At 36.2% G+C, this 18,750-nt stretch overlaps 1 protein-coding gene across 2 annotated transcripts in view; it reads right to left on the bottom strand.

The window, feature by feature from the left end:
* The window catches only part of LOC121971879 (sodium/hydrogen exchanger 8-like), a 163,312-nt gene that overhangs the window by 9,877 nt on the left and 134,685 nt on the right, over positions 1–18,750 (bottom strand). For both annotated transcript variants that reach the window (XM_042523369.1, XM_042523368.1), the window contains exons 12-15: positions 7,264–7,448; positions 1,878–1,931; positions 1,694–1,801; positions 1,046–1,277 (exon numbers count right to left, since the gene is read on the bottom strand). In XM_042523369.1, the coding sequence (XP_042379303.1) occupies positions 1,046–1,277; positions 1,694–1,801; positions 1,878–1,931; positions 7,264–7,448 (579 nt within the window). The remainder of the gene's footprint in view (positions 1–1,045; positions 1,278–1,693; positions 1,802–1,877; positions 1,932–7,263; positions 7,449–18,750) is intronic.

Below are 18,750 nucleotides of genomic sequence, written 5' to 3'. Positions count from 1 at the left end.
ATTTTTTATCCCTTTTTCCACGTTAGAAAATCAATTTACGATTTATTTTTCCTACTTTTGAACAAGGGGAATAAATTATAACTCCATGGAAATTTACATAGAATAGAATAATTATTCCTAAGAATCAAACTCTATCTCCCGGTCTATCCTCCTTATCAAACTATATCCATCTTAATCCACCCTCAACACAAATCACAATATCATTTAGGTTATAAGTTGGACAAATTTCACATTTGGATTTTGGTATCCTCACACACCATAAGTAGTCCATATGCAAGTGTCTAGACAAAAAGCACTTGGAGCCATTTTCTCAGTGAATCTTAAATAAGATTCAACCTAGGCAAGAAAAAAAAAGAGCCAAAATACTTTTAGTAAACGCTAATCATGCTCCAAGATTAAGCTTCATTAGTTGTCATAAAATTATTTTGATAATGACAAACAAATTGCTGTTTGTTTTCGCTCATCCAATCTGATTCAACTTACTGTTTGTTTTAGCTCATCCAATCTGATTCAACTTACTGATTGCTAGGGCATTATATGGCCTTTGTCAGATGTATCCAAGTATTGTCAACAAATTTACTTCATTGAGAATGCAACTTCCAACTTGTAATGAGTGATGTATGTTTAATCTCAAAACCACTTATAGATGATATTCATAAACAAAAAGTGCAACACCTTCTAAGCAACACCTTCTAAGTTTCTCTTCAATGTACATAAAACTTTTAATTTTTTTTTTTTTTTTAATTTTGTTGCATGTTGTTAGAACAGGAAGAATGTTCACCCTGTGTTTTACTTATTTATTTATTTATTTTTGAAAATGGTGTTCTGCCTGAATTACCTCATCAAAATGGATGTGTGCCAATAAAATGTTGCGCCTGACATTTCATTAAGCTTCTAGCATAACATGTTGATGTTATGTTGTCTAACACTTAATGGCCAACACATACATGTGCAAGGTGCTGACCATGCATGCTAAAGAAGAAAAATGACCAACTTGATAGTCCTAGTATATACTAATTATACACATATTTTACAAGCAGCTTACCATTCAGAAAACGCACACGAATGTCCCTCAGGTTCATTGTCTGCAAGTAAGACTCACCCTCCCCAACATTATGGGGGTGTATTTGACCTTCATCCAAGTTATTTAAGCATGTGATATGCCTAATGATAGTGGGCCAATCAGCAGGCCCAAGTTCTTCATCATCTCTAAAATCACCAAAAGATTCTAAGGCCTTGTTCCGCATTTCATATCTTGCATAGTTTAGTACGCGAATCTGCAAGGTGACATAACAAAATGAACTTAGACAGAGATTGTAAAGGAACCAGCAATAATGTGAAAACTGTAAACTTTCTTTAGCTAAATTGTGTTGCATAAAAGACATTCATCCTGTTCAATCTATACCAAAATAAAAAAGCCTAGAAATTAAGGAAATGATGAAGGAACCGAAGGCTATAGTTAAAACTCCTAACAAATATTTAGTTACATTCTCTTGTGAAAGGGTTTATTTTGATTCGTCTTATCAAAGACAATAAAAATTGGCCAAGCCAAAAAGAAAAAAACCCAACCGGTCTAATGCGTGTGAGTTATAAATTTTAACAATATATCAAAAAATTGCTAGATTCACTTGACCGTCCAAAGTAATAACTCGCATAGAAAATGATTATGATTGATACTAATATAAGTACTAACCTTTTCTGTCGAGAGCTTATCCATGCCTAGATAATGAAGCAAGAATTGTACAGTTGATCCATTCACAATTAATGTCAACAAAACAACCCCGCCAGTAAAGAATAGAAACTGCATCAAACAAACAATATCATATTTCAGGTAATTTTGTTGGCACATTTAAATATAGCAACTCTAAAAAACATACCAGGATCCCTATCTCTTGTGTGAGAATTGTTTGATTCAAGTTGTCACTGTCACGCTGAAGAATAGCAAAAGAAAAGTGTTACATTAGCATCCAAAGAGATGATAATCCTTTTCAAGTAGCAAATAAATAATTATCCATTCAAGGCAACTCACAGAATGACTTATGCATAGGACTGAAAAGCGCATTAATCCCAAAAGTCAAAATGTGGCCTATGACCAGCAAGTTATAGCAGGCTGGCATGGGTGTTTTTAGAGTCTTGAGGTATAGACATATGGAATGTAAACATACTGATAATGACCTAGTTAAAACCAAGATCAAAGTCTTTATTTTTTCCCCCCTTTAGTGTGCAATTTTTTATTCATCTATTTTCTCTATCATTAATTTAGAACCCTCCATTCTTCATTAAACCGTCTCTATCCGACTTAACACGTGGTGCCCATTCCTAATCAGTAACAATGTCACAGTGTTTGAGTTACTGGATAACTACATGCATCAGAAAAAAGCTTGATATTTTAGGATGGGAACCATTTTACAGAGGTCTAACATAATGTTTAGGCCAACTAAAGTGTCGGTTTGTCATGGGGCTGAGCCACACCATCCAAAGCAATGCTTTACTCAAGGTAATTGGTAGGGCTAGAAGGCTACTATCTCTGTAAGTATGACTTACAATGCACCTTGGATTACATCAATGTTTTATGATCAGACCAAATCATCCAATACAACCAATTTAAGAATTGAGTTGGACCAGTTCAAGATAATAATCATAGTATGAGATGGCAACACGGTTGAAATATATTGTTCTAGTAATTAACTAAAATCCGATACTAGCCAATGCAAATAATCTCTTTTATGTCACCTGTGTTGATTAGGTGAATAAATATTGTGTCGTGCTAACACGATACATCACTTAACATGCCATAACATGCACAATAGTTATTATTTTATAAGTAAGAAAAGTACAATTACAAATAATACTTCTCAACATGCATTGGAGTAAAATGAATAATTTTTAAAATTCAATTAACAATAATCTTATCAAAGTAAAGAAGTTAAGTGAAAGTGGACTAAATAAGTAAAACTCATCTAAATTCATCGTGTCATGCTATAATATGTCAAAATATTTCAATGTATGACAAAGCGTATTACATGTCAACACAACATGGTGTTATAATGATAGCATTCCAGTTATAGTTCAAAACACCAATAAAATACTTTTACACTTGGTTGTGCTCCCGTGTTTAATTGTCTTTTCTCTTTTTTTTTCATCATCCTCCTTGCTTCACATCCAATTCTGTACTAGCATCATGCATTGACACTTGAACACAATATCAAAATTGTCATTACAGTCAAAAGCTGAAACTTCAATATGGCTCGAGATTTCAAACCCTGTTCATCATCATCATCAAACTATTTAAAGTCTACTACATGCATTTTATTCCTTAATTAATCTAAATGTAAAGGCTATATCGCTAGTAATAACTAAACTATATTTTATTACACCTAGTAAAATTTTCTTTAGTCTCTCTACTTTTTGCATGGGTTCTACTCTAAACAATTTGACTCTTCTAATTAAAAAATGTATCAATCGCCTTAGAACAATCTAAATCATCTTACCTTATATTTTTAGCATTTTTATATATTAAAACTATACCTAATTCATCTCAAATATTAGCATCTTTTAGTATATCCTTTTAGAAACCTCACACAACAATCTTAACATTTTAATTTTTATTGCATTATCTATTTTATGTGTTGTTTCTTATCGACCCAACAGTCTTATTCTTAAAGTATAACAAATCATACCGCAACCATACAAAAAAAATTATTTTAGCCTAAGGTGGTGATGCAATGATGCTCCAAAGTGGAAGGATTTGACCAATTGGTTTTTATGTGTTTGGCAAAGAGTTTAAGTTAGATTTCACTTATGTTTAGGGTTTAAATTATGTTTGAATTATGTTTCAAATGTGTGCATAAAGTGTGTATGGACTTGATAGAAGTGCTTACCAAACTTATGAAGACACAAAAAGTAAAACTTAAGAAGCAAGATGAAAATTGGAGAAAGAAGATAAGACCATAAGAGATAATGAACAATGTTGTAAATGGTAGCAGGCGGTAGCGGGGCGGTCAGTGACCGCCTACCACCTCGGTCACCTAGGCGGTGCCTAGGTAGTGCTTAGCCGGTTAAATTAATAGGATAATTTTATTAGGTTTTAATTAAGTCTATTTAAATTATCTCAAGCATAGTTAGAAGTTGATTAAAATTATTAACATAAAGTAAGTTAATTAAATCCTGACTTACAACTTACTCTATTTAGTGTTTGACACATCGTCGGGACCGCACGATGAGTTTGGATGCGTCATTGGCCTGAGCAACATGTTGAGACCTAGCGTTGGGCCCGAGCGACGCTTCTCGACCCATCGCCAAGCTCGGGCGACACGTTCGGGCTTGTATGACGCGTTCAAACGCGTCACAGGCCAGACATTGTTTCCAGGCTCGCGCGACCATCTGAACTCATCGTCGGGCCCAAGCCATGCATCCGAATGTATCGCGGTGGCGAAATGGCAACAGTGGCGACTCTATGTGTGGCAATGGTGGAAGAAAGTGAGTTGCCGCCTAAAGCACTGCCTCGGCAAAGGCGGTGCGGTTGATGCCCGCCTCCCGCCTAGGAGGCCGCCTCGACCGTCATTTAGAACACTGATGAGGAAAGATAAACAAGGATTACAGGATGAAAGGTAAAAAAAATTACTCAAAGATCTTGAATTTATAGGCATGCAAGGGTTTATTATGGAAATAAGACAGAGGATTAATAGGCTAATTCCTCAAAGTGGGCTATTTAGTAGAAGCACAAGGGTAATATTTTGAATCGTGTAAAATATAATAATAGGGAGAGTAATTGATGGTTGTATAATTGTCATAAGATTATTTACTAGCATGAATACACATGGAAACGAGGAGAAATAAAAGAGCGATGGAAGAGGTATTTTCAACTTTTTAATGAAGGTTTAGGTGATCAACTTAACTTAGGTAATTTAAGTAAGTCAAATGAGTATAGAAATTTAAATTTTTATTGTGGAGTTCAAACTTTAGAAGTAGAACAAGTTTAAATGGGATGTACAATGGAAAAACCGTTAGACCAGATGATATTCCGATAGAGGTATAGAAATGTCTAGGGAAACAAGGTATTGAATGACTTACAAAATTATTTAACATGATATTGAAAATGAAAAAAATGTCTGATCAATGGAAGATAAGTATTCTAGTTCCCTTATATAAGAAGTATCAAACTAATGAGTCATGCCATGAAACTTCGAAAAAAAAATAATAGAAAAAAGATTAAGGAAGGTGACCATGGTGATCGAAAATCAATTTGGATTCATGCCTAGAAGGTCGACAATAGAAGCTATACATCTTCTTAGACAATTAATTAAAAAAATATCGGGAGCAAAAACGAGATCTACACATTGTATTCATTGACTTAGAAAAAGCTTATGATACAGTCCCAAGAGATATTATATAGAGAATTCTAGAAAAGAGAGATGTTAACGTAACATACATTGAACTAATTAAGGATATGTACGAGAATGTAATGACTAGAGTAAAGTAAAGACTTCAGGCGGAGTAACTGAACCATTTCTAATAAAGATAAGGTTATATCAAGGACCAGCTTTAAGTCCCTATTTTTTTACACTAATTATAGACGAACTCACTGCACATATTCAAGACACAGTATCGTGGTTTATGTTATTTGCAGATGATATTATTTTGATGGATGAAACACGTGAAGGAATAAATGCTAAACTAGAAACTTTGTGGGAAACACTAGAAAGGAAAGATTTTAGACTTAGTAGACTAAAGACGACTTAGTAGACTAAAGACAGAATATATAGAATTTAAGTTTAGCAATATTAAATATAATGAGACAATTATTAAGATAAGAGACGACGAGTTGCCTGGAACTGAGAGGAGAGATTGAAAGAGATGTCTTATATAGAATACAAGCAAGATGATTGAAATGGAGGAGAGCGTCGGATGTTTTATATGACCGTAAAGTACCTCTAAAACTTAAAGGAAAATTTTCTGAGCCGCAATTAGACCTGCTATGTTATATGGAGCTGAATGTTGGGCTATGACTTGAGCACATGAGCAGAAGATGAGAGTTGCAGAGATGAGGATGTTAAGGTAGATGCATGGACATACGAGAATGGATAGAATAAGAAATGAGAGCATTAGAGAAAAAGTCGAAGTTGCATCTATTGAGGAAAAACTCCGAGAGACACGTTTAAGATGGTACAGACATGTACTTAAACGACCAATAAATGCTCCGGTTAGGTGATGTGAAACTATGACAAACACATATATTAAACGAGGAAGACAAAAAAAAAACTTGGTTAGCCACGATAAATTAAGATAAACTTTATTTAAATATAGATGATGGTATAGTTGGAGATAGAGCTCAATGACATAAAAAGATCCATATAACCGACCCCACCTAGTGGGATAAGGCTTGGTTGTTGTTGTTGTTGTTGAGGAATACACATGGAAAATTAAGCACACACATAAGGGAAGAGGAGCTCAACCTAAGGAAGAAAGCAAGGGCAACTACAAGTTAGCACATAAAGCGGTAATCAATGGACAAGAGGGAGAGTTCATTAGATGATAGGATTGTTATAGAAGCATCACATGTTGAGCCACGTGACACCTCTAGTAATGACTTGGAGGCTTGAAGTTGAACGTGAGGCCTATAAAGAGGACTTGATGCTATAGTGAAAAGGGTACCAATACTGATATTTATGGAGACTAGAGCTTTTGGTCTTTGACTCTGGCTCAATCATTCCTTAGAATTTTGCTTCCTCACAATCAATTTGTCTCTGGATCCACATTAGAACCCTGGGTGATTGCATGGGGCACAGTAGTGCTTCAAACAAACGGTGGGCTACTTGATCAAGGTATATTTCAGTCTAATTGTGGTCCCTTTGGTCAAACTAAGGTGACTTGGAAAAACTACAGACACTTCAGATGAGCTGAACCAGTGAGGAACTCTCAATCAGGCCTGTCCTCAAGCTAAATTGGGCAGGTCATTCTAGTTCATTGTCGTTTGGCCATATTACCTGATACTTGAATCATGACTTTATCAATTGTCAGAAAAAAAATGCAGTCACAGATACCATTCAAAGGCCCAAGACCATTCTGTTGTCAAATTGATAAATAAGATTGAAAAGAATGGCAAAGTAACTAGTACAATTTCAGTCATAGCAAAGTTATGAAAAGTGCTTAAAGTGACTTCTAATATGAGTAGTAGTTTCAGAAGAAAGTTCAGTAGTTATATTGCATAGAGGACTGTAAATAAAACTTGTAGATGGATAACATTTAGAGGGACCTACTTACTTTAACAGAAAGTGACAAAGCCAATGCAACAGTCCCTCTCAATCCTGACCAGATAAGAATTATGGACTCTTTCCATGTAATACCATAGCCAAAGTATTGTAAAAAGGGATACAAACTCCCCACAACAATGATTCGCGAGAGTTGAAGATAAACATAGAGCAACATTACATAGCCCCACGAACTCCCTGGTTAAAATATATTGACAACAAAACAGTAAAATTAGTGTTTCCATATCCAACTCGACAACTGCTATTACAGTCTGACGAAGATACTACCAAATATATTCCAACAATATCCTAATCCTTCACATTTCTTTAATTAGAATATTGCTGGTATTAAGGAGGATTAGGGGAACTAAGAAGAGAAGAAAAAAGACACATAAGTTATGAGCACGAACTATTCTTTTAATGCTAACTGATGTTCAGTCCTAACAGTATAAGAGATTCAGAGTACTAGCATGATTAGAATGGTAAAATCTGCATAAATATAGTGACTATTCATTCCAAAGCATCAAGCATTTATTTTAGGTGACAGCTAAGAGACAGCTTCCTGCTCCTGTGAGACAGCTAAGTTAAAAGAAACATTTTGTGAAGTTTATATAAAAAATAATCAAAATTAAATGGTAACAATAAGAGTTATGTGCAAAATGCCAGCAAATTATTCCATGTAATTCATGGATCAGCTAGAAAGATTTGAAAGGGAGTTGCATAGTAGCTGCAAATACAAGGCCTTGCATATGCAGTTGATTTTTTTAATTCATTTGAACTAGTTTAAATTGAACCAAAAATGACTTACAATCCTAAGCTACTATATTTGATGTTTTGTAACATTTAATTGTTAAATCTTCAAATGCCATGTATATGCATCTTAAATTTCATCTATTCTGCACTGTATTTTATTTTTGATTGTTATACTTCATGCTCATGTGTCTCACATTGTTTGATTAATTGTTTTTTTCTCAATGTGGAAGTATCCTTACCAATATTCTTTATTGTATAACATGCAGTCCTTTTAATCAATATAAACATTTTTTTAATACTACCCACATATGTTTCCAAAATAGTGTATATGCACTATCTCATGTGGGTGGACCACATATCACTAGTGCACACTTTTTGGAAACTTTGATTATCTAAAGGAAGGTCCCAAGCCCATGACGAACCAGTCATGGCCGATTCCAAGTCCAGATAAAGGAGGAGGGTTGCGTTAGGTTGTCAACCAACATTAAAACTATGATAAATATTCAATGAATGAATCCATTAAACTATTGTGTTAATACTATATTATTCCCCAGAAGGAACGCGTTGCAGGGTCCGACTGTAACGTCTCGACAAAAACCGCTACATCTCCAGAACTCGAGTGTAGTGTTAAATATGCAAGAGTTCGCGTTGCAGGATCCGATTGTAACGTTTCGGCAAGGACAGCTATATCTCAAAAAAAAAAAACTTGGGTGTAGTGTTAAATAGGTAAGAATTCTCACACCATAAGTTAGATAAAAACAAATATGATAGGATAACTGATAATTTAAGATTTGGAATATGGAACATAGGAACCCTCACTGGTAAATCAATGGAGGTAGTAGATACGATGATTTGGAGAAGAATTAGTATTTTTTGTATACAAGAAACAAAAATGAGAGGCAAGAAGGCTAAGATGATAGAGAACTCGGGTATTAAATTATGATACACGAGAAAAAGTAAAGTAAGAAATGAAGTGAGTATTGTTGTAAATAGTTCGTTAAAGGATGAAGTTGCAGTAGTTAGAAAAGGGGATAGAATTATAATCCTTCAGATAATAGTGGTAAAAGAAACTATGAACATAATTAGTGTATATATACCACAAGTAAAATTAGATGAAGCTATCGAATCAAAGTTTTAGGACGACTTAGATGAGATATTACAAAATATTCCGCCAAATGAAATGATTTTAATAGGAGGTGATCTAAATGGGCATGTCGGAGTGAAAAATGATGAATATGAGAGGGTAAATGGAGGTTATGGGTTTGGAACAAGAAACGAGGAAAGAAAAACTATGCTAGATTTTGCAATAACATATGACCTTATATTAGCTAATACGATTTTTTAGAAAAAGAGAAGAACATTTAGTCACGTTTAAAAATGAAAATAATAAATCATAAATTAACTTTCCTATGGTTAGGAAGAAGGATAGAAAGATTTGTAAAGATTACAAGGTTATCCTTGGAGAAAGCTTAACTGCCCAATATAGGTTAGTAGTGTTGGATATGCGCCTCAAACATAGTATCAATAGAAGGAAAATATATACGACTCCTAAAATTAAGTGGTAGAAGTTAAAGGACGGAAAGCAAAATATATTTAAGGAGAAGGTACAAGTACAAACATTATGTGAAATATATAATACTCTAATACAATATGAGATAAGATGGTATAAAAGTTGAAAATAATAACTAAGAATGCACTCGGTGAGTAAAAGGGACATGCACCATTAAGTAAAGAATCCTGGTGGTGAATGAGAAAGTACAAGAAAAAGTGAAGGAAAAAAAGAATAACCTATAAGGAATTATATATTTGTAAGAACGAGGAAAACTTAGAAAAATATACAATAGCCAAGAAATAAGCTAAGAAAGTAGTGAATGAAGTAAAAAATGAAACTTTTGAACGATTATATCAAAAATTGGATAAAAAAAGGGAAAGAGACATTTATAGAATAGCTAAAGTGAGAGAAAGGAAGACAAGAGATCTTATCTAAATAAAATGTATTAAAGATGAATGTACTAGATTACTAGTAAATGATGGAGAAATAAAAGAGCGATGGAAGAGGTATTTTCATCAACTTTTTAATGAAGGTTTAGGTGACCAACTTAACTTAGGTAATTTAAGTAGGTCAATTGATCATAAAAATTTAATTTTTTATAGTAAAATTCAAACTTCAGAAGTAGAACAAGCTTTAAATGGGATGAACAATGGAAAAGTCGTTGAACCAGATGATATTTCAATAGAGGTATGGAAGTGCCTAAGGAAACAAGGTATTGAATGACTTAATTTAACATGATATTGAAAATGAAAAAAATGTCTGATCAATAAAGGATAACTACTGTAGTTCCCTTATATAAGAACAAGGAAGACGTACAAAATTATGCAAATTATAGAGGTATTAAACTAATGAGTTATACCATGAAATTTTAGGAAAAACTAATATAAAAAGGATTAAGGAAGGAGACTTCGGTGACCAAAAATCAATTTGGATTCATGCTTGGAAGGTCGCCAAAGAAGTTATACATCTTCTTAGACAATTAATTGAAAAATATCGGGAGCAAAAATAAGATTTACACATGGTATTCATGGACTTAGAAAAAGCTTATGATAGAGTCCTAAGAGAAATTATATGGAGAATTCTAGAAAAGAGATGTGTTAGCAAAACATATATTGAACTAATTAAGGATATGTACAAAGATGTAACAACCAGAATAAAAACTTTAGACAGAATAACTAAATCATTTCTAATAAAGATAGGATTACATCAAGGATCATCCTTAAATCTCTATTTTTTTCCACTAATTATGGACAAACTCACTGCACACTTTCAAAACACAGTACCATGATGCATGTTGTTTGCAGATGATGTTGTTTTGGTAAATGAAACACATGAAGTAGTAAATGCTAAACTAGAATATTTGCGGGAAACACTTAAAGGGAAAGGTTTTAGGCTTAGTAGAATAAAGACAGAATATATAGAATTTAAGTTTATTAATATTAGACGTAATGAGACAATTGTTAAGATAGGAGGTAACGAGTTACCCTGAACCGAATGCTTTAAATATTTAGGATCATTTTTACAAAACGATAAAAGGATTGAGAGAGATGTCTTTGAGGAGAGCGGCGAGTGTTTTATGTGACCGTAAAATACCTTTAAAACTTAAAGAAAAGTTTTACAAAACCACAATTAGACCTGCTATGGTATATGGAGTTGAATGTTGGGCTATGACTCGAGCACATGAGCAGAAGATGAGAGTTGCAGAGATGAGGATGTTAAGGTGAATGTGTGGACATATGAGGATAGACAGAATAAGAAATGAGAACATTAGAAAGAAAGTCGGAATTGCATTTATTGAAAGGAAACTTCGAGAGACACGTTTAAAATGATACGGGCATGTACAGTTAGGTGATGTGAAAATATGACAAACATGCATATCAAACGAAGAAGAAGACAAAAAAAAAATTTGATTAGCAATAATAAAACAAGATAAAATTTATTTAAGTATAGATGATGATATGGTAAAGTTGTTGCTTTGTGATCAAAAGGTGAGTTCGAATCCTGGAAACAACCTCTTGCAAAAAACAGGGTAAGGCTGCGTACAATGGATCCTTCCTCGGGACCCCGCATAGCAGAAGCTTCGTGCACCGGGCTATCTTTTTTATAGATGATGATATGGTAGAAGATAAAACTCAATGGTGTAAAAGTATCCATATAGCCGACCTCACCTAGTGGGAGACTTGGTTGTTGTAGTTGATTATTTAAAATTTAAGTGATCTATTTTAAAACTATCTTTAAGTTCCCTATATATTCCATCTTTTAAATACTACACTAACAAATTGTTGGTTCCACTGATGATATTTTATTGTACTGGCCATATAGTATTAGCATTCTAATTGGACCATAGAACAAGTCAAGAAGCATAGATTTATTATGTGAACATGGTTGAAATTAAGGGAAATGATTGAAATATGCAATATCTAAGTCCAAAATTATTGTCAAATTTAGTAACACTCTTTCATTACTATTACTGACATTATAATTCAACAAGTAAGAATTTGATACAGTAAATTACTTAGCTAGCAAATGGTATATTATATATGTAATAAACATAGGTCAAGTTATAACAGTTGCTATTTTGAATCAAACAACTAAACTGAACCAGAAGGATATATACATGTTTTGGCCAGTAAAACAGACCACCAGATTGCTTTTGCTAGCAAGAAATGTTCTTGGCACAATCAATAGCACATGAGTAGAGGTAGATAAGCAAGTGCGTACAAGGTTGGTGTGCAAGGAAAAAGAAAGATTGATAAACCAGTCAATCACGTTTTATAGTAGCAGTGTTCTAAATGGTGGTTGCCTAGGCAATAGGCAGGTATCAACCGCACCACCTCAGGCAAAGGCGGTGCTTTAAGGGGTAACTCACCTCCTTCCATCATCACCGCGCTGGGAACTGCCACCTCCGCTGCCATCGCGACACGTTAGGAAGAGATGCCTGGCCCAACTACGAGTCTGATGCGTCGTGTGAACCCAGACGCATCATCCGTGCTCGACAATGGTCCCAAAAGCATCGCCCAAGCACCACAATGACATGCTCGTCGCCCAACCCTGCGATGGGCCTGGACGCGTCACGCGAGACCGGCGATGGGCTCGAACGCATCGCATGAGCCCTGCGATGGGCTCGGACGTGTCGCACGAGCCCGACGACGGACCCAGACACGTCCCTTGGTCTGCGACACGTCCGAACGTGTCGGGTGAGCCTGGCGACGCATTCGAACGCATTGAGCTAGCCCAAACACGTCACCCGAGCTTGCGATGGGCTCGCCCGAGCTCGACGCATCATCAGACTCTTCGCTTGGCCAAAACAAGGTGCACGGTTTAATTAAACTTTAGGTTAATAATTTTAATCAACTCCTAGCTATGATTGGGATAATTTAAATAAACTTAATAAAAGATTATAAAATTATCCCATTAATTTAATATACATATTTTTAAAAATTATTTTATTTTTTATTTTTAAATATTTAGATTAATTTTTTTATTTTTAATTAATATATTTTATTAAAAGTAAATATAAGAATAATGACTATTTATAACATTATATATAAAAAATAATAAAAAATTCAACCGTCTAGGCGGTGCTTAGGCGGTCAATGACCGCCACCGTCTACTGTCATTTACAACATTGTATAGCAGCTTAAATAAGACCAAAAGAATCCAAGTTTTGGGTCTGATTTCATTAGGTCAGAATGAATACCCACTGTACGAGTTATTTGCCCACACAGAGTTGAAATCAAAGTCTTCATTAGAAGACACTGTTGGAACCCCAAGGTGTTTTGATGTGATCAAACAAGCTAAGTTAGGTCCTGCGTTTGTTTAACCCTTGTGTCTAAGTGTGCAGGAGCTTAGGAACACAGGAAGTCGAGCGGAAGACGCGGCTAGCGAGAAGGACGGCACGGGGAGAGAGCCGACGGGCTTGGTGCGTCCGAGGGAAAGGTGACCGCGGAAGAGTACACTGGTGGACGAGAAGAACGTGCGCGGCGTTCGAGGGACGAGAAACCGGGAAGGAAGGCTGCTCGAGGAGAAGGTCGGAACATGGGTTCGGGTGAGCCCTATTTCGGATGGCCGAGATCACCCAAGCTAGTGGAGCCGGAACAGAAGACCCGAACCGAGACGAGCTGAACCGAAGCGGAGCGACCGGACGGAAAAAGTCAACCAGAGTTGACTTTTGGGGTCTGGGGCGCTGGACCCCTCCGGGGCGCCCGGACCCCTCCAGGGCGCCCGGAACGAGGTTTTTGACTAGATCGAGTCAAACTCGATCTGAACGTTGGGGGATAAAGTTTTATCCCCCCAGGGCGCCCGGAACCCCTTCGGGGCGCCCCGACCAGTGCTATAAATATAGCACTGGTTTGCACAGATTAGAAAAACTAACTTGTAATCAATTCCTTCTGTGCTTTCAATTCTGTTCTTTTCATTTGTGCTGTCAACGTTGTAAAGAGGCTACTCCGCCCAGAGGAGAATCAGATTTGGATTAACAATCCCCTGATTGCAAACCAAGTAAAACTCTGGTGTCTGCTTTTCTTTACTTAGTCTCTTTTATTTATTTATTACAAGTGTTCATTATATAGTTGAAATCCGAGAAAGGTTCGAGTTTTATTTTGTAGGACAATTCACCCCTCCCCTCTTGCCGGCCTCCAAAGGGACCAACAAGTGGTATCAGAGCCAAGGCGTTGATCGAAGCAACAAAGATGGCCGGACCAAGTATTGTCCCACCAAAATTCGAGGAGAACTTCGCAGACTGGAAGCGTCGTATGGAGGTATTCCTAAAAACAGATTTTGAAATTCGGTTTATTATGAAATATGGTTTTGTAGCTCCAATAGATAAAGATGGAAAAGAAAAAGAAGAGAGCGATTGGACAAAGAAGGAGCAGAATGAGTCGGTAGCAAACAGCCGTGCGGAACATCACCTGTTGAGCGTGTTACCGCCTCAAGAGGTCAACCGCATCGGAAATTATTTATCTGCTAAAGAACTTTGGGAGAAGTTCTTGGAACTCCACGAAGGCACGTCCGAAGCAAAGCTCGCTAGAAGGGACATCCTCCGCAACAAACTGATGAACATCCGTCTGGAGAAAGGTGAGAAAGTAGCCGGTTTACATGCAAAGGTAAAAGAACTAGTTACTGGTCTCGAAAATCTGGGTGAAACGGTAACAAACCGGGATACTATTCGCTGCGCGCTCAATGCGTTTCTAAGAACTCCGGAATGGACATCAATCGTCGATGCTTACTACATCTCAAAAGACCTGGAGGTAAGTACTTTAGAAGAGTTGTTTTCTACCCTTGAATTACACGAAACTAGATATGCAGAGATATCAAAGGACACAACCCAGACTATGGCGCTGAACGCAACCAACAAGGATGAACCCGAGTCAGACTCGGAAGATGATCAAGAAGCGTACATGGTAAGAAACTTTAAAAAGTTTTTTAGATCTAATAAATTTAAAATGCAGAATAAAAAGAATCAAAAAGGTAGAAGAAAGGTACGGTGCTATCAGTGTCAGAAGGAGGGACACCTAAGGGAAGACTGCCCAGAACTCAAGAAGGCTAAAATGAAGACACCCAAGAAACACAACCTAAAAGCAACTTGGGATGCGGGGATTGCACTGATGGCAAGCCACGAAGGACAAAGTACATCAGAACGCAGTATCGATGAAGGGGGAGCGACCTCAGATGGAAGTAGCGAAGCAGGGGGAGATTCAGGCTTCAAGTCCGATATGGTAAGTGAGGTATGCCTCTTACCCCCTGATGAACTTTACTTTGGTATCAAAGCTATGACTAAATCCATGTATAAATTAGAAAATAAAAATGCCAAATTAGAAAATGAAATTTTAGAAACAAAGAGAATTTTGGCAAAATCATGTCTTATAGAGGATTTTGAAAAATTAAAAATTGAAAATGAAAAACTAAAAGAAGAAATAGAAAGATTGAAAAAATCTAATAGTTCAAATATTTCTACTTTTAGAAATTATGGAGGTTTAAATTGGTATTATAGATTTCATCAAAATCAAATTAGAAATATATCAAAAATCTATATACCTAGGAAATACTTGGTTAATCCTGTAGGTAGGAACCTCTATTGGGTTCCAAAAACCTATTTAATTTAAAATTAAAAATTAGACTTAGCACTTTCAGCAAAGAAATTAAACAACTAATTTCTTTATGAGGCTTTGTCTAAGGAAGTGGTTGTTGCTCCAATAACCAAGAAGGCCTAGTGCCTCGCTACGACCTGGAAGCCAAGTATCGAAATGAAAAGTTTAATTGACTAACTGAAAAAGCATTAATTTAAATTACTTGATGCTTTAAAAGAGTTATTCAATTTGTGTTAGAAAATATTTTATTTTCTTAATTTTTTTTATTATCTTAGAAATATTTATGAAAATTGACTTAGAATTTTTTTTTAAGTTATCTTAGAATTTTTTTAAAATATTGCCTTATAATTTTTTTTTTTTTAAAAAAAAATTGACTTAGAATTGTTTCTTATGAATATTAACTTAGAATTTTTTCAATTAATTAGAAAATTGAAATTTTTTTCAAACTTAAAATTTTTTTTATGACTGTTTTATCTGAAAAATATTTTACTTAAATTTTTTTTCGAAAGAAAAATTCTGAAGAGTGTCTTTAAATTGAATTTTACTTAGATATTATTAAATCTTTTACAATTAAAGCTTTTGTTTGAATTTACCTTAGACTTATTTATAACCCCAATTTTTATGTGATCAAAGGGGGAGAAGTATGTTAAGTCTAGGGGGAGGTACTATAATTTTTCAATTGAAAAATATTTGGACTTATTGAAATATAAATCGTTTTTATTGCATATGGTTACCCTAACTTAACTTGAGTTGCTCACATCAAAAAGGGGGAGATTGTTGGAACCCCAAGGTGTTTTGATGTGATCAAACAAGCTAAGTTAGGTCCTGCGTTTGTTTAACCCTTGTGTCTAAGTGTGCAGGAGCTTAGGAACACAGGAAGTCGAGCGGAAGACGCAGCTAGCGAGAAGGACGGCACGGGGAGAGAGCCGACGGGCTCGGTGCGTCCGAGGGACAAGGTGACCGCGGAAGAGTACACCGGTGGACGAGAAGAACGTGCGCGGCGTTCGAGGGACGAGAAGGCGTCGAGGAGAAGGCCGGAACATGGATTCGGATGAGCCCTATTGGATGGCCGAGATCACCCAAGCTAGTGGAGCCGGAACAGAAGACCGGGACCCGAAGCGGAGCGACCGGACGGAAAAAGTCAACCAGAGTTTACTTTTGGGGTCCGGCGCCGAACTCATCCGGCGCCCGGACCTCGGCGCCGGAACCATCCGGCGCCGGAACGAGGTTTGACCGGATCGAGTCAACTCGATTCGAGCGTTGGGGATAAAATTTTATCCCCAGGCGCCGGAACCCCTTCGGCGCCCCGATCTATAAATATATGCATTAGAAAAACTAACTAATCAATTCCTTACGTGCTTTCGATTTTCTTTTCATTTGTCACGCGTTGTAAAGAGGCTACTCCGCCCAGAGGAGAATCAGATAGTGCGCTTACATTCCTTGGATTAACAATCCCCTGATTGCAAACCAAGTAAAACTCTGGTGTCTGCTTTTCTTTACTTAGTCTCTTTTATTTATTTATTACAAGTGTTCATTATATAGTTGAAATCCGAGAAAGGTTCGAGTTTTATTTTGTAGGGCAATTCACCCCTCCCCTCTTGCCGGCCTCCAAAGGGACCAACAGACACGACCCCAAGGAAAAAACCAATATCTAAAGTTCCAAGATTATATTGAAACAGAGCTACTGTAGATTAGTTACACTGACTAACAGTACCTGGAAGTCTTCAAGTAATATCCACTATGATAATTTTCACTTTCACCACAAAAGTGTACCTCTTTTTGCAAAATATTCCCTCAAGTTTCACTGTTAAAATGCTGACTAGAAAGTTAAAACTTAGGGGCATTTTGACAATTTTGAAGTTTTGAAGACATTTGGCAATAAGGGTAAACTCTATCATCACTTTGATAATAATGAAAATTCTAGAAGGCATTTTACAAAAACGTGTAGTCTTTTGGAGTGAAAATAAAATTCACCCTATCCAAGGATAAAAACACAAGAGGAATCTGTAAAGAAACAGAATCCTTAGCTAACCATTTCGAGGAACAATTTTAGTAAAACTCTATGCATTTGCTCTTTTTCCAATAAATGATGTCATGTTAATCAAACAATGGTTTAAACATTGGACATTTGAGCATATTTCCTTGGAAGACAAAAGCTATGACAGCTCTTCTCGACCATAATGGCACGGCTTTAGGACTTTTACCACAACAATTGGTGCTTAAGGCCCCAAGCAAGGCATGGTAAACTAAAGCATCTTTCTCCTTTTCTTTCTTGTCCATTATCTTCATTAATGTTTTGAAATGCCTTTTCTAACTAAGGTAAGCTATATAGATAAAATTATTAAACTTCGAGACTGTTTTCCCAACACACCAAGATGTACAGTCGGTAAACCAAAGAAAGTGGGAACACAAAACTTTCCTAACTTCATTGAAAACTGGAGCATGGTCTCAAGGTACCTTGTAGTGCCTGAAAAAAAAATGTAATTAAAGCATTAATACGTTTAAGTAATTAATGTATAAATAAGTTAACGAATCCGACCTGATTGGCTAGCAATCCAACCCGGCTTATCCTTTTAAATACATGTTTTACTTCCCCTCCCCTCACCTTGGTAGCCGCCGACCACCCCCATCCAAACCCTAGCAACTTCGGAGGGGATAGAGGAAGAACCCCGTCGGAACGCTTATGGCCGTCTTTCCCTACGTCTCGCTAGTCATCTCCCATACACAAAAACACCAAGGCAAGTTCCCTTTTATGGTTTTTGATATTTACTGCACCATATGGATCGTAGTATAATATTTTGATATACATCGCAAGTTTCCTCATTTTTGTGATCATAGTATGATATAGACATTAACCAGGCTAGGATCTTGAAGTTTTCCTGCATTGTTGTTAGAAAATCTTAAATGGATGCATGTTTGATGAGTTGCTTCTCTCTCGCTGACGTTTTTTTGTTCAATTGCATGCAACATCGGCATTAATCGCAAGATTAATTTCAGAATTTGTTTTCTTACAAGCCTATATTAAACCTTCCACATCAGATAGCTTGTTAAGGTCAAACTTTGATAATCCCAAGGTATCGTTGGAGGAATCTGAAGACAACATGAT

Source organism: Zingiber officinale, chromosome 4A (genome assembly GCF_018446385.1).
Source record: "Zingiber officinale cultivar Zhangliang chromosome 4A, Zo_v1.1, whole genome shotgun sequence".
NCBI classification, from domain to species: domain Eukaryota; kingdom Viridiplantae; phylum Streptophyta; class Magnoliopsida; order Zingiberales; family Zingiberaceae; genus Zingiber; species Zingiber officinale.
Note: the sequence above shows the minus strand (reverse complement) of the source record. Positions and strands in the feature narration are given on the sequence as shown.